At 46.2% G+C, this 19,853-nt stretch overlaps 1 protein-coding gene across 9 annotated transcripts; it reads left to right on the forward strand.

Moving 5' to 3' along the window:
• Positions 1-765: 765 nt before the first annotated feature.
• On the forward strand, positions 766-19,826 carry syt16 (synaptotagmin XVI). 9 transcript variants are annotated; one of them, XM_047048660.1, is made up of 11 exons: positions 3,129-3,287; positions 7,326-7,505; positions 10,133-10,345; positions 11,405-11,727; positions 13,033-13,491; positions 13,730-13,919; positions 14,103-14,681; positions 15,033-15,111; positions 17,751-17,849; positions 17,988-18,103; positions 18,263-19,826. In XM_047048660.1, exons 1-7 carry the CDS (start codon positions 3,230-3,232, stop codon positions 14,414-14,416), a joined length of 1,737 nt encoding a protein of 578 aa, XP_046904616.1. In that variant the 5' UTR covers positions 3,129-3,229; the 3' UTR covers positions 14,417-14,681; positions 15,033-15,111; positions 17,751-17,849; positions 17,988-18,103; positions 18,263-19,826. The 9 variants fall into 9 exon arrangements, with proteins under 9 accessions (XP_046904677.1, XP_046904616.1, XP_046904651.1 ...); XM_047048695.1 differs by having other exon boundaries at positions 15,036-15,111; XM_047048686.1 differs by lacking the exons at positions 17,751-17,849; positions 17,988-18,103; positions 18,263-19,826 and having other exon boundaries at positions 14,103-14,472; positions 14,592-14,681; positions 15,033-16,423.
• The last annotated feature ends 27 nt before the right edge of the window (positions 19,827-19,853 follow it).

A 19,853-nucleotide genomic window follows, 5' to 3' on the forward strand; every position in this document is an offset into this window, starting at 1 on the left:
CAGTATCACTTTTCAGCTGATCAGATAAAGTCACAAGGAAAATATATTTGCAGATGCTTCCTCTGGTTTGGGGGAATAATATAGGCCTACTGGTTTAGTGTTTCATCAGATCTTTTATCGGTTCATCTATGCTCTCAATTTTACTATGCTTTTATCCTCCCGTTTCTTTGATGTCAGCCAAATCCCCAGTGTTGCCATATCAATCTAAGGAAGTCATCATCTTGTGTCGCTTCTTCAGTGCCTCGACTGTGACACGTGTTAAGCCAGGGTCATTCTCCATGACCCGCTGGGTCTTCAGTCATTAATGGACACTGCGAATAGCAGAAAGCAGTTTATGGAAATGGGTTACTTCTCATTGTCTAAAGTAATAAAAATTGTTTTCCTTTACGTTAAACTTTGTGTAGTTAACTAGAATTGATCTTCACTCTTATACCACTTACTCCAATGCCGTCAGCAAACTGCGTTCTGTGAACGTTCCTGGAACTGGGAGAGGCAGCTGTGAAGGAAGGGCGCCAAGTTATCAAGAACTACTCAAGAAAGCAATAGCTCTTTAACAATTAAGACATGTATCTTTACAGTTACTTCTAGGAGCGGTAAGTGTCACATTTATCGTTTTCTAATGCAATCCTCTTGAGGTTTCTCCAGCCCGCTTTTGTATTGATCTGTAACCAAATAGCGTATAGGTCCTGGTGCGCCGAGAGGTCAGTGGTAGCCGTTGAGACAACGTGATAGGTAGAGTGGCCAGCACCGGAACAATATCGAGGAATGGCTTGTTGGAGAGGCGTCAGGAGGATGGATGGGTCCATCATACCGCATGCGGATAGAAAGAACGGGGCAACGTCGGAGGGGAGCGAGGAGCATCCCGCTACCGTATCCGACCGATTTTGATCGGCATCCAGGAAGAACAATGTTGAAACATAAGATGCGTTAGTTAACCTACGCAATCCGACCAAATCTGTTTTCAATCATGGCCTCAGACAGTAAGTATTGGAAGCACTGAAGTTATATATTTCTAACGGGGGTATGGTATTATTATCCATTGTAGTGCAGCGCCTATATGGTGTTTCTATTTTTACAATAACTGTTCTAGCATATCGCATAAGCTGCAACCAGAGATGCCTTATCTTTTACTTTATGGTGTATCCAATTGTGCACGGCATTATATTTGACTATTGTCAAAACATGTAGGCTAATAATTCATCTTTGAGTGGATTACCTGCTATCTGATCGATAAATGTGCACCAGAACATCATATTAATCGTCTGCTTATGGTAGCCTACATTGTTCATGATGCGATAGAAATATTAGCCTACGACAACATAGGTTTCAGAGGCTAAATAGGTAAACATAAGTTTGGTTTACAAACGACAGAAGACGATGCAGCCAATTGAGCCCACCTTTAGTATAGGCTAGTATGATGATCATTTGGTTTAGCAATAGTCAAATATTATAAATAGTTTACACACATTGCTGTCTTTTGACTTACGTTGTTAAATTATTTATGACGCACTGTAATGTTTTCTTTGGCGTGTTTTTGAATTTAGCATTAAAACCCACAAGTTGACGAGGAAAAATGTGAGAACAGTCTCTCACACAACAATTAAGGTTTATTTCTACACTTACATGGAATAATTAAATCTGTATAGATACTTGTTCACTGTACTATTATGACTCACTGCTGTCATGTGTTGGGATATGTGATGCAAATATCCTCCCTTCTGATTTTATCACTTTTATTTTAGAAATATGCATGCAAAGAGGACACTTAAATACCATCCAAGGCCATTAGAATCAGTAGTTTAGTTGCCTGTTATCAAACATAAAATATCTATAACATATTTTCTTTACTCGTGAGGTATAATAACAATCCAAGAAGCACTGTCTGTAGTTTACTGAATCACACCCATACCTGTCTGACCATAAGTTCAATGTCCTAAGTGGCCACTATAATTAAGCAATTGCCTGGTTTGATGGCCTGTTAGTGGTAAGGTATAGTACATGCAGTGGTGATTATAGTCACTTAGGATCTTCCAATATCCCCATGCCAACTAGTCTAGAACTGTCAAGTATCATGTCACAGCATAGCACTCAACCAAGTTCTAGGATAAGGACCACCAGTCATTAAACTGTGTCAATACTGTTAATGAAACCTCGGTTGCCTCTCTCAAGTTAAGCCCCTGAGCGAGACTGAAGATATACTGTGTAACGTCTCATCTCTGTATGTGGTCCTTAGTGGTTCAGTAGAAGGCTCATGGAGATTGTTGAGTAAAGGGATAGTTATACTCAGTCTACTGCTCACTCTGGCCTAGTTACAGTGAAGACCATGCTTAATTCATGCTCCCCTTTCCCCCTGCTGGGCTGTAGGGGATGGGGGGTGGGGTGAGGATGATGAAGGGGGAGGAGAGGATGAGGGGTGGGGGGTGGGGTGAGGATGATGAAGGGGGAGGAGAGGATGAGGGGTGGGGGGTGGGGTGAGGATGATGAAGGGAGGGGAGAGGATGAGGGGTGGGGGTGGGCTGAGGATGATGAAGGGGGAGGAGAGGATGAGGGGTGGGGGGTGGGGTGAGGATGATGAAGGGGGAGGAGAGGATGAGGGGTGGGGGGTGGGGTGAGGATGATGAAGGGAGAGGATGAAGGGTGGGGTGGGGGGTTGGTGGAAAGTGCTTATGTTTATCACATCCACTGAGGCCTGATGAGTAATATCTAGTGGAGAAGATTGAGAGTGCATTTCAGTACAAACAAATGAGCCGAATTAAGAAACCGAATCAGCCCTCTTCTTTTTCTTCTGTCGATTGATTTGCTATGTTGTTTAACCGCTCTGTATGGTTGCTAATAGCAGACATTAGCTGATGGAAATATACAGTCTGATGATTGTCTTTTAAGTGAGCAAAAATGTTCTTGTGGTTAACATGTGATATCTGAAGAACAGTTGATCATTTAACAGTTGGACAGTGTTGGGTTTAGTTGTGTCCAGGCTGAAAGGCATTGTACTTTCATCGCCTCTTGTGTTGTTGGGCCTCAAAGCGGCATTCAGGAAGGGTGTTCCATTTTGCCCAGCGAGACAGGAAGCAGGAAGAACACTAAGAATGACTGAGAGACTCGGTGCCTGGTCAGAGAGCAGAGCCAGACGCAGAGGAAAGGGGGGTTGAGAGACCAGAGACCAGTTCTGGAGACCAGAACTTGATGTGAGAGCAGAAGCTAGACTTCTGGATCCTGATGCAGGGAAAGCATGGAGAAAGAAACAGGATATTCAGACTCACAGGACACACAGACTCCTCCTGGGATCCGTAAGATGTTGTTATTATGCTTTTATTAAGAACTGCTTTAGTTAGAGATTTTTGGGGGTCTCTTTCGTAGAATTTTACGAGAGAGTTTCCTTAGAGAAAACATTTGCTTCATTTGAACTCTCTCTTAGCAACCATCATCTTGTTAGTTACATTTACATTTATCCAGAGCGACTTACACTAAGTACAGGGACATTCCCCCCGAGGCAAGTAGGGTGAAGTGCCTTGCCTAAGGACACAACATCATTTGGCACGGCGGGGAATCGATCCGGCAACCTTCTGATTACTAGCCCGACTCCCTCACCGCTCAGCCATCTGACTCCTAGTTAGTTGACCAACAAACTCGTCAACAACACCTCAGCAGATTAATTATGGAAAGATCGTTAGCCTGAAGGGTTTTGTCATGTTTATAGATTGAGAATCAGATCTGTTGGTTTTCAATGACTGAAATTAGCCAACAGGTGGAGCCATTACATTTGGTCACATTACATGTCAGTTTATGTGGAGGGTGCATCGACTGACGGTAACCAGCAGAGGGCGCTGGATATCAACATTGTGATGGTACAGCTATGATAGGCCTTATTACTATAACAGGAGTAAAAACCTTCATGATCTTAAAGCAAATAGCATGCAATCTAGCCTGTAAAGTCAGAAGTCGCATGCTGATTGTAAAAAATAAATAAACTGATAAAAATACTGCATTATCAGCAGCTCAACTCACAATCTCATAGTGATTAGTTTGTGTCTATAGAGACAAGATTGTTATGGTCTCAGGCTGAACATGTGTATTGTTCCTAAGAGTCAATCCCAGTGAACCCAGGACAATGACTCACCTCTGTCACTTGAACCTCCTCTTCCTGTCCAATCAAGGCAGGACTGACAGCGCCATGGTAACATGGGTCCTTTATGTGTGTGGGCAAAGGAACACACATTATTATCTCTTAACAGAGCCGTTGGGCAGTTTCCAAGGAAACCAAGTGTGATTTTCAGGTGTGTGTGTGTGTGGTGGCCAATGGGCTTGAGGTTGTGGACACAGAGGAAAGCACATGCAACCAGGTCCAGTTTGGCCGCTTTGACCCCTGTGATTCTGTTGACACAAACACATCCACCTGTTCATGCATCACAAACGCTTACCATTGTGCCACGATAAATAATCAGCAGTATATTTTTGTAACAAGGATTAGACTTGGGGGGAGGAAGGTGCACTACATTCATATTCTCACCAACACACACACACACATACACACACACACACACATACACACCTGTATCTGTGCCTGGCTTGCGCCACACCTGTGCCCTCAAACAACAGGCTCACTCATACTGAACAAACACACAACATACCAGAGTTCTCCAGGCCCTGCCTCTCTCCCAGCTACACACCTGTGTTTGTCTGAGTTTTCTCTCTCCCGAGCCTGGCTAATGAGTAGAATTCACTGCTCCATCAAAAGGACTCTTGTTCTGAAGTGTTTTGATTCGACTTAGGCACGTACAGGTGAGTGTTGATCTGTCTCTGCTGTGTCTCCCTGTGTGCTCGAAGCCAGAGGGCAGAGAGTTGGCTGGGGATGGGAGATTTCTGTTGATGGGCGTTGGGATGCGTCTGAATATTAATGCGTGTGCGTGGTCCCGTTTTTTAGTATTCATCATGTGTCACGACGTGAGGTGGGGTTGGACCCAAATGCAGGGGAGTACCGAGGCATAGCGAGGAACACAGGTTTAATTCTCAAAACGGGAAACAGACAGGGCACACGCAGGGACAAAGGGTAATGCTAAGACAAAGACTGGACACAAAGCAGGAACCTAAATACACAGAAACAAAGACACAGGTGAACACAATGAAACTAACGACAACTGAATGACACAGGTGACGACAATGACAGGGAAACACTAGGGCAGGGCAAAACCAAAAACAATAGGGGGGCACGGCTGTGGCCGTGACATCATGTGCATGACTGCCAGGGTGTCAGCGTGCTTATGTGTGAATATTACAATAGCTTGATTATTATGCTGCTGACTTCTCTACCCAGCTTTGAAGTCAAACTAGCGAGTGGAAAACTGATAACTCTTTGATGTGTTTCCATACGCGGGGGGGGGGGGGGGGATCGGGGGGGAAGAGAAGAAATGTCCAGTACAAGAGAATAGTCCAAATGACGGCTCATTAGTCCATGAAAGTTATTACAACACAGAGCCGTTTAAGGGATGTGATTGGTGTGCGAGAACAAAGGGGCTTGGTGCTGCCTGCCTGTCTGCTGTAAAGTCATTAATGTGGGTGATTAGCTCCTCTCCTCTGGGCTGCCCCTGCCCCACTCTGGGCATCCCTCATCTGCCCCTCGCTTTCAAAGGCAGCTTTTGAAGTTCCACCACTTTCTGACTCACATGGCAGTGAAGGTACCTCTGCCTGTGAGGTCCGCTGTGATGCGTTAGCTCATCTGATACGTGTGTATGTGTGTGTGTCTTTCCGTGGTTGTGTGTGGGCTCGGCGCGCGCATGCGTGTGAGCGTGTGTGTGTGAGTGTGTGTGAGTGTGTGAGTGTGTGTGTGTGTGAGTGTGTGTGTGTGAGTGGGCTAGATGGCAGATTGCACTGCTGCGGGCTCTGTAGGAGTAGCAGGTGTCTGGCCAACCCCTGACCCAGGACCATTTCCTGTCCATCTGCAGGCAGACACAGGGGGCTCTGAGAGGGGGATAGTGAGGTGTCTGTCTGTGTGCAGCTCCGACGGGAGCCCCACATCGCTTGTTTTGGGGTCACACTACCAGTGTCTGCTCTGCTCAGTGCATGTTGATGTCAGTGCGGGAATACTGGAGTAGTCTGTGCCTACACGGCTTGAAGATCTACACAGACGTGAACACAGAGAGAGAGAGGAATACGCCCACCCAACCACACACGACACAGTGGAATAACAAATGTGGACCTTGGGGGTTTAGGAAGAGGCTGAGAAGTGCTGCAGAGAATTCAAAAGACTTCAAGGAGAGAATGATGGGTTTAAGACATTGACAAGGGGATTGTAAAATATGCATCAGTGTCTTTTGCATGAGAATATACACACAAATAGGGGCATTCACCCACACACACCTACGCTAATCTGTTCTTTAGTGTTGACATGATGCCAGTTGGGACAGTTGTTTCCTCAGGGCATGGAGTCATGGTAAACCCCTCTTTTTTTTCTTTCCATTGATTCAAATCCACTTTGGAGGTTGTCGTGGAAACGACCAAACACGGCACCCTCTTGTTTGTGTATTCATCTGCTGGAGAAGGGTCTGTCTGCTCATTCAGACTGGAGTGCTCTCTGTCTCTCCTCCTCTCCCTACATGACTCACCCTTTCTCTCTCTCTTCTCTGTCTCTCTTTCTTCTTATCCTATCTTGTTCACTGACTCCTCTCTCTCTCTCCTCTGTCTCTCTTTCTTCTCCTCCTATCTTGTTTACTGACTCCTCCCTCTCTCCTCCTCTCCTGTCTCTCCCTCTCACTATCTCTTCTCAGTCTTGTCTCTCTTTTCTTTCTCTGTTTACACAAGTCCCACTCACGGTCTTTCTAGGACAGTGGCCAGACCCTTTACCCAGGACACTAAACAAGCCCTAATAAGGGGAGGATTGTGAAGATGAGGACCACAGCTTCTCTGCAGAATCATTTCACAATAAATGAAGCGGCTTCTCAGTAGAAGGGATGTTACAAGAGTTGGACTATGCATTGTCTCTATGTTACTGACTAAAGCATAGTCACCATCACCCATCCCATCAAATTTCATATGATTTGTTTGTTTACAAGTTCACTGAATGTAATACTAGCTGATACAGTTCAGCCAACAAGTGTTTTAGATCAAAACAAACCACTTGATGCAGTATCCAGAAGCATGTTTGTTAACCCAAACATCCATTTTTTTCCTCTCATGTTTATCAAATGATTCTTGTAGCTCTGATAATAAAAGAACTTCCCTTTCTGTCTGTGTGTGTACCTTGTGTGTGCCTGCGTGTGTGTGTGTGTGTCCAGACTGTCTGTTTGTGTGGTCTGATCAGTGTGTCATCGTGTGTCCTCTGTCCCTCACAGTCACCCCCGAGGCCATTGGCTTCCTGTCGGCCGTCGGGGTCTTCGTGGTGGTCCTGGCCGTCCTTTTCCTCTTCATCAATAAGAAGTTGTGCTTCTCACGCGTCGGAGGGCTGCCCTGCCTGGAGCAACACGGTCGCAAGAAGGGCTCTCGTAGCCGGCCTGGGATCCGCCAAGGGCTGGGTGAGTGGACCGCCTCTGGAGGGGGTTGGGGGGGAGGAGAGGGTAGAGGGAGGAGGAGGAGGGGGTAGAGGGAGGAGGAGGAGGGGGGAGGAGGAGGAGGAAGGAGGAAGGGGTAGAGGGAGGAGGAGGAGGGGGTAGAGGGAGGAGGATGTAGGGATTCTGGACAACTGTGGGCGATGGGCGGTGGGGTTGGGTTGGGACTGCCATTGAAGGATACTAATGTAACATCACTGCTCATCAGTATTGATCCAGTCAGTGCTCTTTTATTATACCAATATATATATCTCATCACGTATACCAGCTTCCTGCTAGGCTTACTTAGCTTGGAGAAATTGACTATAATGGCATGACTAATATAATATCCTGGAAAGGTATGCTCAGTACAACTTATGACACACGTCATCCTTATCTGTCCTGTCAAACACCTCCCTTAAGCTAAAGGTAAACCACGAGCTCTCTGCGAAATCGTAGCTGCTTAGGACTCTTGCTTTTCTAGATAGTTCCTTAAGCAAACATCTCCACTGAGACATTAGTGTGTTAGGATGCCTTGTTACACTCAATTCAGTGAAGATTTGAGCCATTACATGACAGCTCAGGTCAGATTCTGATGTAGGTTTTTGGATATCAGTTTTGGAATTGAATGTTTGCTCTCTCTCAAACACAAACATCCAGTGTACCCAGAGCTGTTATCCTACCTGTCCAGGATACTTCCAGGATAGGAACATTACTGTAAACACTGTTCAGGGCTGCTTGGAAACACACACATACACGCATGCATGCACACACACACACTTAGCACTACCCACACACACACACATACATTACAGATACAAGCTTACAGGTTCACACCCACATACACACACAGATACATTACATTTACATTTAGTCATTTATCCAGAGCGACTTACAGTAAGAACAGGGACATTCCCCCGAGGCAAGTAGGGTGAAGTGCCTTGCCCAAGGACACGTCATTTTTACACAGCTGGGAATCAAACCAGCAACCTTCTGATTATTAGCCCGATTCCCTAACTGCTTAGCCACCTGACTCCTACATACATAGATACACACGTCACCCTTACAATGATTCCTTGTTCATCGATTAGCTGTAAAATGACAAGCTCTTTGAGTGTTACCTGTCAGGTCTGTGGTCTGGAAGGACCATTTCAGTCGGGGGAAATGGTCCAACCTCTTCTGAGACAGCCAGCTGCTGAACATGACATCTGGACTGTTGTCTCGACAACCTTTCTCATCACCTCGGAAACAGCACAGCGGTTCCTGAAACATTGAATGAAACACTTCACTTCACACATACCTATTCTTGAGAGAGCATTGTGCCTGCATTAGTCACATTGAGCGTAGCCAGCTTTTAAAACGCGGGGCTTTGAGAAAGGCCGTCTTGATAAGCCCTCCTGGGTGAGCTGCTGCCACGGTTGCATAGGAACAGAGAAGCCTGACAGTTCCTGAAGGTCAGCACAGGTGTGCTGCTCCTGTAGTCAGGAGAGTTATGGAGATTGAAGCCTAGTCTTTCCATGCCTGCTGTGTGTTCCAGAAACCTTTTTTTTCGAACACGTGGCGCTGTACTGTACGATCGAAGTTCATTTCGTCTGAATGCGCTCTCACTGTGATTTGGTTGAGGTTCTGGCGAAATGAGGGGGGCATCAGTGTGCGTGGTTATTGAGGCGTTGTGTATGGGTTCAACGTGGTCTTTGTGAGACGACAAGGTCTTTGAATGATGCTCATGTGAAAGGGAAGCGTTTTGATTACTAGCATTCAAGTGATAATAACGGAGTTAGTAGGAATAGGATCAGCAGACGACTGCAGGTTAGACAGCGCCTCAAATGCACACACACACACACGCGCACAGACACGCACACACACACACACGCACACACTCACTACGTTCCTGGAGACGTGTCAAGCACCAGAGGTGGGCGGGACCGTGGTAAATCAATCAGCTGCCATTCGCCCACTCACCGGCGCTATCCTGTAACCATGGTGATGGCTCAGGTAAAGAGGTACATGTCATGCTTGGTGACCTGCTCTGATCAATGAGACGGGGGTGATAAGACACAGATCTCTATTAGAACGTCAGTCTGTCTGTTGTCAGCCAATTATAAACTCAAGATGCTAGTCTGCTAACCAGGCTGAAGATTTGAAGATTACAGTAGCTGTTACTCTATATTGGCTTTGTGATCTAAACATGGTTCCTCTCACTTTCAGATCCTTCATAGCAACTGCGTTTGGCAGAGTTCAGAGAGCTTTATTTGTGTTGATTTGCTTTTCTCTTTTTTGTCCTCTGCTTTCCCTCTTGTTACTTTGCAAACTTCATCCATCACCTCTCCTCTCTGCTCTCCTTTCCTCCTCTCCTCTCTTCTCCTCTCTCTTCTCCTCTCTTCTCCTCTCCCCTCCTCTTTTTTCTCATCTGTCCTCTATCTGTTTTCCTTCTCTGCTTTCCTTCCTTCCTCTGTGCTCTCCTCTCTCTGCTCCTCTCACCTTTCCTCAACTCCTCCCCTCATCTCCTCACATCCTCTCCTCTATGTTTGAGTCCTCAGTAACTTCTGCCTGCTCTAGTCTCTCCTCCCCCCCGCATGAACCTTTGTATGTCTCTGTGTGTGTGACCCCTACAGTGAACAGCTATGGGGATGACGAGGATGACTCCAGCTCGTCTGACAGTGAGGAGGAGATAGTGAAGCAGTTTGAGATCTCAGTGTCGCGATCCCAGAGCTTCCGCTGCACAGCCACCTCCGAGGCACTATCCCAGCCTGCACCGTGTCAGCGGCCCTTCACCCGCCTGCTGTCGGACCAGGAAGAGGGTAGCACAGAGCCCTCCGACTTTGAAGGTACCGGGAAACACACACACACACACACTCATTCACATGCTCACAGTCACATGTGCACTCACACACACACCCCACACACACACATACACACTAACACACAGTGGTCACTAAGATAAGCATAGATACCTAATGTAATGCTCAGAGGGCCCTAAAGAGCAACCACTGTACATTCATTTGACACCACAAAACACAAAACTGACATATGGACACTTGTGTGTATATAGTTGTGATCCAGCAGGATGATTCAACCTACTGACCTGAATCCCAAATACCATTTTCAACACGGATTACTGTCTGTAAAGAGCTTAGCTTGATTGGACCACTCTGTTGCCAGATCAACATAGGGCAGATAGATAGCCCCCTGGGTCTTCTGATTCATTAGGAATGTATTGAGATGGGCTTGGGGTGTCTTAAACATGGTATTAGAAGGATCAGATTATAGTGACTGCCTACCAAGGCAACATTATACATATGGTGGGGATACTGAAACCAAAGGGAAAGAGACTTATCCTTAAGACATCTTCTCAATCCGTACTGAATCCTCACTTCTCACACACACACACACACACAGATATTCACACTTACACTGTCTCCTCTGGATCCTGTGGTGCCGTGAGATTCACAGCAGCTTTTCCTCGGCCATCCCATGTTGTCTCTAGCATGTTCTTCCCTTCAGCCAGCATGTGAGAGCCTGAATGACATAATAGCCAATCGAAACCCCAGGACACGCTCTGATGAGTCAATGTTGCCATGGTGAATACTCACTTACAACAATGACATAATGAGATACTGAATTGGAGTTAATTGTCATTGATCAGACTGAGGTACAGTTTGTACCAACCCAGCTCTGAATGGGCCATAAAGAGTTGCATAACAATATAATTGTATGTGCATAAGTGGGCCAATCACGTGGTCTGTGGATGAATAGGGATTCAATTACTTTGTGGTTGCTTGCAAACGTACAGCACATCGCCAGGCAACCTGCTGACATAAGATCCATCGATCGTGGATGTGTACATAGTTGCAAATCACCATGTCACAATCTGTGTCCTTCCCCAGATATGGATGCCCAGAGCAGGCTAAGTTACCAGGACCCCCTGGATTCCCAAGGTCCCAGAGTCCAGGACCCCCTGGACGCCCAGGGTCCCAGAGACCCGCTGTCTCAGCAGGGCGAGAGGCCTGGCTCCGTGCGCTCCCAGATCGTGGACGAGGCTCTGGATGGCCCCCTGGGGGAAGGCTCGGTGGGCAGGGGGGTCACAGAGGCCAGCCCGGCCCCCGGCATGAGCCGACGGGACACGGAGGGAAGCCTGGAGATGGAGACGGCCGTAGACGACCAGGAGAACAACGACACCACAGACAGCTCCTCCACATGGAGCCCCGAGGTACTGCAGATGAGAGGCCCAGTCACCAACACGAAGCCCAGAGAAAAGTTATGTCTGAAGACTAACAAGACCTGTATCTGCATGGGACTCTGAGTTTCATCAGGGGTCACAGTGGTGAGGGATTTGTTATGGAAAGAAAAGGAAGACAGGGTTGAGTCAGAACTGACAGTTAGAGACTTGGAATTTTTATGAGACATATTTTTCAGCTGTGTTTTCCAACCTAACTGAATTTGGGCACACCAAGACAAGCGTGGCGTAACCCCCCCTCAGGCTGTCTGTACGATACACGACTCCTTCCTCAAGCCTTGTGTAACAAACCTCATGAATATGAATCTGACGTTTGGAATAGCAAAACCCAGCCTGTTAAACCAAAGGGGTCTGTGTGTGTTGCTAATGACGACGCGCGGTGTCAGTGTGTTACTGTGCTAAAGTACTAATGTGTCATGATTGATTATCGGCCTAGTTAGAGAGAGGTGATAGTGAGTGGGTGGGAGATGTTGGCCGGCGTCATCGGCACTGGGCCCAGTGCTTACCCGAGCCCAGACGCCCACAACAGCTTGTTGGTGTGCGATGGTGTGTGTTTGTTTGTGTGTGTGTGTATTTGTTTGTGTGTGAGTGTGTGTGTGTGTGTTGATGTGTGTGGTAGCATAAAAGTGCCTCTTAGCCGCCAATCCACACAATAGAATTGGGAGCAATCCGTGCTTAGAGCAGACCCCACTTGTTTCATCATCTTCACATGGAAATGCGAGGCGTCCGTCATTCTGCTGTGAAGATGACCATCATCATTTCGAGATTTGTGGAGCCAAAGATCTGTGGTGCTTGATGCCCGATACGCAGCTTGAAGAAGAGCCCTTCACCTGACATGTGCTGTACGCTCTGCGCGGACGACACTGTGATTATCTTATCTTATCCGCGGTCGCCGTGCCAACGCCAACACTTCTCCCGCTCTGTCAACATGGTGACACGATCGCCGTGGTGTTTGTTGACCCTGTTAGGTGCTGCTTGGCTGAGGTCAGACTTAGGCTTCATTGCATTGATCTCCTTCTATTCAGGTTCCATGTGGCAAATGTTATCATTCATGTGATTACTGTCATCAAATGATGATAATGCCCTATTAAAATGCACAGCGTTTCTAGTTCGATTATCTCATTGCCATCCCGGTAGATCTGTGTTGAGTTCATAAAAATCCCTTTCGTTTTGCAGGCGCAAAGCGTCATACAAGAGGTCGGGATTAGAACCTGCAACCTCTTAGTCTGCAGTCAAAAGCTCTGACCCGCTGAACTTCCTGTTTTCTCCCTCCCTCAGCAAGAGCATCCCCCAGGGGAAGGGTCCTCTGCCGCCCCTGCAGCCCGCTCCCGCCCCCCAATCCCCAAATGCGGGGATCTCATCATCGCCCTGGAGCACAAGGCAAACGCGGAGAAGCTGCTGGTGACCGTGGTGGTGGCCAGGGACATCCCCGACAAGGAGCGCAGCGGGATGGACTCCTGGCAGGTGCACGTGGTCCTCCTCCCAGCCAAGAAACAGCGGCATAAAACCTCCGTCCAGAAGGGGGCGCTGCCCCACTTCAACGAAACCTTCCGCTTCTCCCGCGTGGAGCAGGCCGACCTGGCGGTGTCGGCCTTGAGGTTCCGACTGTACGCCCTGGGGGGGCGGATGTCCCGGGAGAAGATGATGGGGGAGAGGGTGCTTCGTCTGGCGGGTTTGAACCCTGAAGGGGGCGTGACTGAGACCACTCTGGTGCTGGAGCCTCGCAGCAACATGAAGGTAAGGCCACAGCTGGTGGGTGTTGCTCAGCGGTTAGAGCATTTGACGGCAGAGGGAGCGAGAGCTCACAGGTTCAGATTCCCCCTGTGTGTCTGACCTGTTTTTATGAAAGCAAACTGCTTAATGAATACATGATTATTATTACGGCTATACCATGACAGCACAGGCTCACTGGAGCATCGCAAAGTTTATCACCTTCTCACCTTCGATATTCTAACGTTGTCATGGTGTCCGTCAGAGTGTGGACTCTCAGCTGAGCCTGTCTGGGGTGTCCCAGAGCGACAGTGCGTCTTCGACTCAGTCTCTGACTCACGGGGGGGTCCCAGAGCTGCTGGTGGGCCTGACCTACAACGCCACTACAGGACGCATGTCTGTGGAGCTCATCAAGGGCAGCCACTTCCGCAACCTGGCCATCAACAGGCCCCCCGGTAAGCCCCCTTAAGCACACACACACACACACACCAAACACACAAAAACACACACACGGAAACACACACACCACACAGAGACACTCAGACCACAGAAACACACACATAGAAACACTCACACACGCACATAAACACTGTCATATTTCACGACATGGCGCCTCCTTCCACTCTGGTTTCCGACAGACACGTACGGGAAGTTGACCCTGCTGAACTCGGTGGGCCAGGAGATCTCTCGCTGCAAGACGTCGGTGCGCCGAGGCCAGCCCAACCCCGTCTACAAGGAGACGTTCGTCTTCCAGGTGGCTCTGTTCCAGCTGTCAGACGTCACCCTCATGGTGTCCATCTACAACCGGCGCAGCATGAAGCGCAAGGAGATGGTGGGCTGGATCGCCCTGGGCCAGAACAGCAGCGGAGAAGAGGAACAGCTACACTGGCAGGACATGAAGGAGGGTCGCGGCCAGCAGGTCTGCCGCTGGCACGTGCTTCTGGAGGCCTGACGACCAGGGCGGGGTCAGGAGAGGTGGACAGGGAAGAATGTAGTCCCCACAACCCTGTTGGTTTACTCTCACACCTGTCTCTGGATGTTACAGGGCTGTTGGTCTGCTCTCACACCTGTCTCTGGATGCTACAGGGCTGTTGGTTTACTCTCACACCTGTCTCTGGATGTTACAGGGCTCCATCCTCTCATTCGGCTGCCCCAGACGATGGTTTACATTATCTGTGGGCGAAGTTTTGTAAAAACGGACAGAGCAAAGAAATCAGGTGAAAAAAAGAAATCATGCAGTCATGATGACTCAGTTTTGAAAGATCTTTACGTTTAAACCTGTGAAATGAATAATGACAAATGATCACAGTGGATCTACGTTTCACTGTCAAATATCTAGTTATTGTAAGTAGTGGGAGAGTAGTCTGCACCGACTACAGTTTGAAAATGTCAAAGATTGTTTGGGCAAAAGTACTGTTATGTAAAAATGTTGGTTCAATGATGGTTTTATAGATTTCGGAATCAAAGACTCGTTCACCTTCCCCACATTCAGTCACTAAAATACTGGTCTGCTACCTCCCTGTTCTCAATCCTCTGCCCCCCCCCCTCCTCCTCCTCTGTCTCACCAGAAGGACTGGCAGCTCAGCAGACCTTGCCCTCATTTGACGAGAACATCTGCCCTCCCTGACAGTCTGTGTATCAGACGAGGTATGATGAAGCAGTAGGCCCTTTCTTAGCGCCTAAGCAATGTATTCCCTGGGCAAAGCTTATTTAAACACCCATCAATGCTGAGCTGAAAAGAAGCTTTAAATATCTCAGTGCAGCTGTTAATAACATGCGATGAATTACCCTGGCAGTGTGTGATTTTTGGGTGGTAATTGGTGCTTACGGTCCTTGGACTCCACAGCCTGATGATGCTAATGCTTCGGCTCTTGGCCCAGCTTCTCTTGGCTTCATTGAATCATATGGCAGCCGTTGCACTGAGTGATTACATTTGTTTATGTAGCTAGTCAACCTCCAACCCCCCTAGGGTCATCGTCACAGTTTAACACGGAGGAGGATGCTGAAGGGGTTCTGTACTGGAACAGCAGAGGGAGGCAAGGTCTGCTGCCCCTTTTTAAGGAATTGAATTTGCAACCTTTAGAATTGATTTGATAAAGTAGGTCAATCAAATGACTCGATTTACTTTGAAATGACCCCCGTATAGAACCACATGTGACCCCTTACCAAGTTAATTTCCAACGATTAATCACTCCACCTCAAAGTGATTGGCAGGGATTGCTTTGACAAATACTTAATTTATCTTTGATGCTGCTGAAACCTTCTTTGAAAAGAGGGGGGAGCAATCGTCTGTCAATGTTTTCATTCCTATCCAAGATTAAAACTACTTAATTCATCTTCAAGTGAGAACAACATGCCACCATTTTTTGAGTGTGCAGAGATTTACTATGCCCGTAATGTTCATCAGAGTGAGACCACTGTATGTAACAGATGTCATGCTTTTACAGGAAGAGCCTATGTTGTTTTAATGACTTGATAGTTAATAGTTGTTCCCCATATTCACAAGTTCAATTTATATATTTGATTGTTATGTACTATATTTAATACACATATTTTCATGTATTTATGCATGTCGAGAGTTGCTGTACATAATCCTTATATATTTTTGAAACGCTTAGTGTACCTGTAATAAACCAGTGAGTTTTACTGCATGCTTATCTAAAACTACAAGTCTGACAGTCTGATGAAGTTAAGTGCCTGTAATGTAAGGATGATGTGTATCCATTTATGGAGGGAAATCTAGCATGTGATGCCTATACTTTGGTGTTCCTCTGAATGCAGTTGTAGGATTGCAATTGCATGCATAAACATTTGATCTTTTAATGTTTACATGGTGCTTGGAAAACGCATGTAAAAAAAAAAGAGGCACAGATCACTTTTGCACACAGGTTTGTTCTTGACAATAAAAGGATTGCTGTTATGTTAGATGTCTGACCGTTTGCTCTTTGAATCTCACTCAGCTTCAGCCAAGTGTTGGATTTTTAGTTCTAATAGGTTGGCCAAAATGCTCCAAGGAAATCACAGACACACGATTAGAGGCGATTAAGAATACAATCTTGCGATTCCAAGGATGAGTAGATCTGACATATGCTTGATTGGGTTAATTCCGGGTATTAGCGAAATAAATATGAGATGCAGCTGCCCATGTTTACCAACATCAAATCGTGTGTACAACTGCTTTCCACAAACGTGGGTGATTTAATTGATTTGATAGCATACACCACTCGTCCAGAAAGATGTCGATACAGGTTTTGGCTCCAACACCGCGCCAAACGTATAGTGAGGTTTGGAAACCAAGGAGAGCATTGAGAGGATGCAAGAATAATGGAGCCTGATGATGAGGCGTCATCATTGCCTAGTGACTCTCCTAGCAACAGGAAACATCTGCTTCTGTGAGGACCAATGAGGTTTCAGAATGAATGGTGTTATTGCTTGTTGCACAGGGATATTTTAAGACCCAGGAGTCTGAAGGGATTATTAAAACGGAGATACGGCGACTGGGTGTGAAGCACAAACTTCAGGCAAAGCTTGGAGCGGGGATAATTGGCACAGACGGTAAATGTCGCACAGAAGGAAGGTCACTCATTGGACAAGTAAAGAGCGATTCTCACGGGCAATGTTGAATAGAGCTTTTACCGACTAATTTGGAACGCATTTCATCTGTTGAACATCAGTACTTTAAGGTAATTATCCTAATCGAAATACATTGCTTGCATTTGAATGTGTGAACTGTAAACATGTAACCAAATAGCGACCAAAAAAAAACATTTTTTATTAGAAAATGCGTGTCACTTTATTACACAAGTGCGCTAATAAAGCCAACTTATCAGTTATTTTTGAAGACGTGCCATTTTACTGTTCACTGCAGGAGCAATTGATTATTTGTTTACAGGTGTGTGTGGGATCAGAATTCCCTATTGAACGCACATTAGGCATGTGCTTCCCACGCACGCACTCACTTAACCCAGTTTTAAGCGTTTTCAGATCCCCCAAACCTGCCTGCATTTGGCTGTATCCCAAGATATCTTATCTTCATCCTTTATGAGCGCCCGTTTTTTATATGACAGCTAGTTTGGTATATGCTGCAGCTACTACAGGAAGCCTATTTGTGGAATACAGTTGTGAATGAACCTAAATGTTTCCTGTATGGCCTGACACAAAATGTTATCTATCATATCTGGATTGTGTCGTTATTCCAATTGGTCGTCTCTCTCCATTGTTCTTTTCAATTTAACTCTCAAAATATTCAAATGTATGCTCACCTACTCTCTTTTCTGATCGTGTAGGGGCCCTGACGGCAATGTGTGAGGCTCAGAAAGGAGTAGCCCAAGCGATCAGGACTGCAGATAGAGAGCTCTTTTGTGGCTTTGGACAATCATCATCAGGTAATGGAGCGTGGATGGGACTCCACCACTGGCTGTGGTAGTTGCGTAATATTTTGTCATTCCACTGATCGCATCCCATGTTGCAATTGTATGAGAGAGATTGTAATTGCAATGTTTCTGATTGTGCATTTGAAACAGTCCATTCCTACTAAGAGAGATCAAACCATTCAACAACGTCGAAAGTTGCTTACTTCAAGAGGAAATATGCGGAAGAGGAGGATTTACATGGAGACCTACATGGATATTTTCAAAAAGTACGGACGATGGCTTTGTGATAAAGATGAGTCGATGCTATTGTTCTGTTCCTCAGTCGGTCATCATGTCTGAGATGGCTAAGATAACGTGTCTGACAAGGTTTCCTTCTCTGACACACGTATTCACTCCTCTGCGTCCCCTCCCTCCTCCATTCGCAGCACCTGATACTACAAGAGGATCGCAGCTGCATCCTCAAAATCTCCCTGGAAAAGCTGAGGTATCTGGAGGATCCGGAGGCGTACCTGCGACGCTCGGTGCTCATCAACAACCTCCTGAGAAAGATCCACCATGAGGAGGAGGAAAAGAAGCAAGGGGCTGGCACCAGGCCGCCCACAGGGAAGAGACTTCTCTACCCAGACAGGAAGCGGGTGAAGGTGGTGGTGGCAGACTGCTGTTCTCCATCCTTTGGGCTGGAGGAGATGCCACACTATCACCTGGTGCCATACCCCTCTTCAACCTGCCTATACAGTCTAGGCACCTGCCCCAGCATCACCCCCAACCACAGCCATCAAGTTCTGATCTATAAACTGGATGACAATGGGTGACTGTTTTTTTAAATGTTTTTTTATTGCTTGAATAGGAAGCTGCTCATCAGTGCAGAGTGTGGTTTACTGTGATTTAACCTTCAATTTCACACATAGATGAACCGCAGCCTGAAGGCTTCCCCTTGTAAGATTTTCCACAGGTTTGGTCAAGACAGTCGAAATCAAGGTCTGTTGTCCTCAAAGGACGTTTTATTACAGCTTCACTGCCTTTATATGCTGATGTAGGAGACTCCATGCAGAACTTTGTTTTTATTGTCGATGCTCATTAAAAATGAGCCTATTCAGGGAAACTCACAGTACAAATAATGCATCTTGCCTTGTTTCGGAAGGTTTGTATCTGCTGGTATGTTTCTTTTATCATCAGATATGTTCTTGTATATTTATGGAATAACATGTGTTTCTCTAAAATGTCCTAATTCAGAGTGTCATCACAAAACCCTCAATTTTGAAACATACATATGCAGAGGTACTGCCGGTGCAATTTAGCTCTTTTGTGTGTGGTGTTTCGCTCTCTTCATAACCCTTTGCTGCCCTCTGCTGGTCCAGAAGAAGATTTGACCGCATTAGAGATGCTCATCTCATTCATTAGTTACCAAGTTTGAACAGATATGTTTGAACCTCACAGGTGTTTTACTGATTTATTAACCTGTGTTAAGAAAAGGTTGCAAGTGTTGTTGCTCAGACTCTAATTGCATGCAGTGCGGTAGCTTTGAACTACCTTATTTACCTTATTTATTTACCTTATTTACAAAAGACTCAGTGCTCCTGTAATGATAACATTACTAACCAGTTATCATGCAGGCTTGCATGATTGCCCAAATCTCATTTGGTAAAAAAATATGTTTGTTTAGGTTGGCAGAAGACATGCTATGTCAACGCTGACCCAACTGAAGTTTTAATCTAAATGAAATCCTAGCTAGGATGAAAAATTGCTCTTTTTCTATGTGGATTCAAGATTTTGTCTCATTTTTCTGTATTTGAGTGAAATATATTCAGTGGGAGAATTGTTTCTTTGTTGCAGATTAATGTGTAATAACAAAGATCCTTACTGTAAAATAACCTTTTGATCTAAAGGAAAATATTTTACAAGAAATTATATTTTGAGAAAAATGGGCATGTCCCACATACATGGATGTCTATTTTGTCAAAACTGGAGAAGATGGCACCGTTTATCTTTGCTGACAATTCATAAATAAAGTATGTC

The sequence above is a fragment of the Hypomesus transpacificus genome, chromosome 3 (genome assembly GCF_021917145.1).
Source record: "Hypomesus transpacificus isolate Combined female chromosome 3, fHypTra1, whole genome shotgun sequence".
NCBI lineage: Eukaryota > Metazoa > Chordata > Actinopteri > Osmeriformes > Osmeridae > Hypomesus > Hypomesus transpacificus.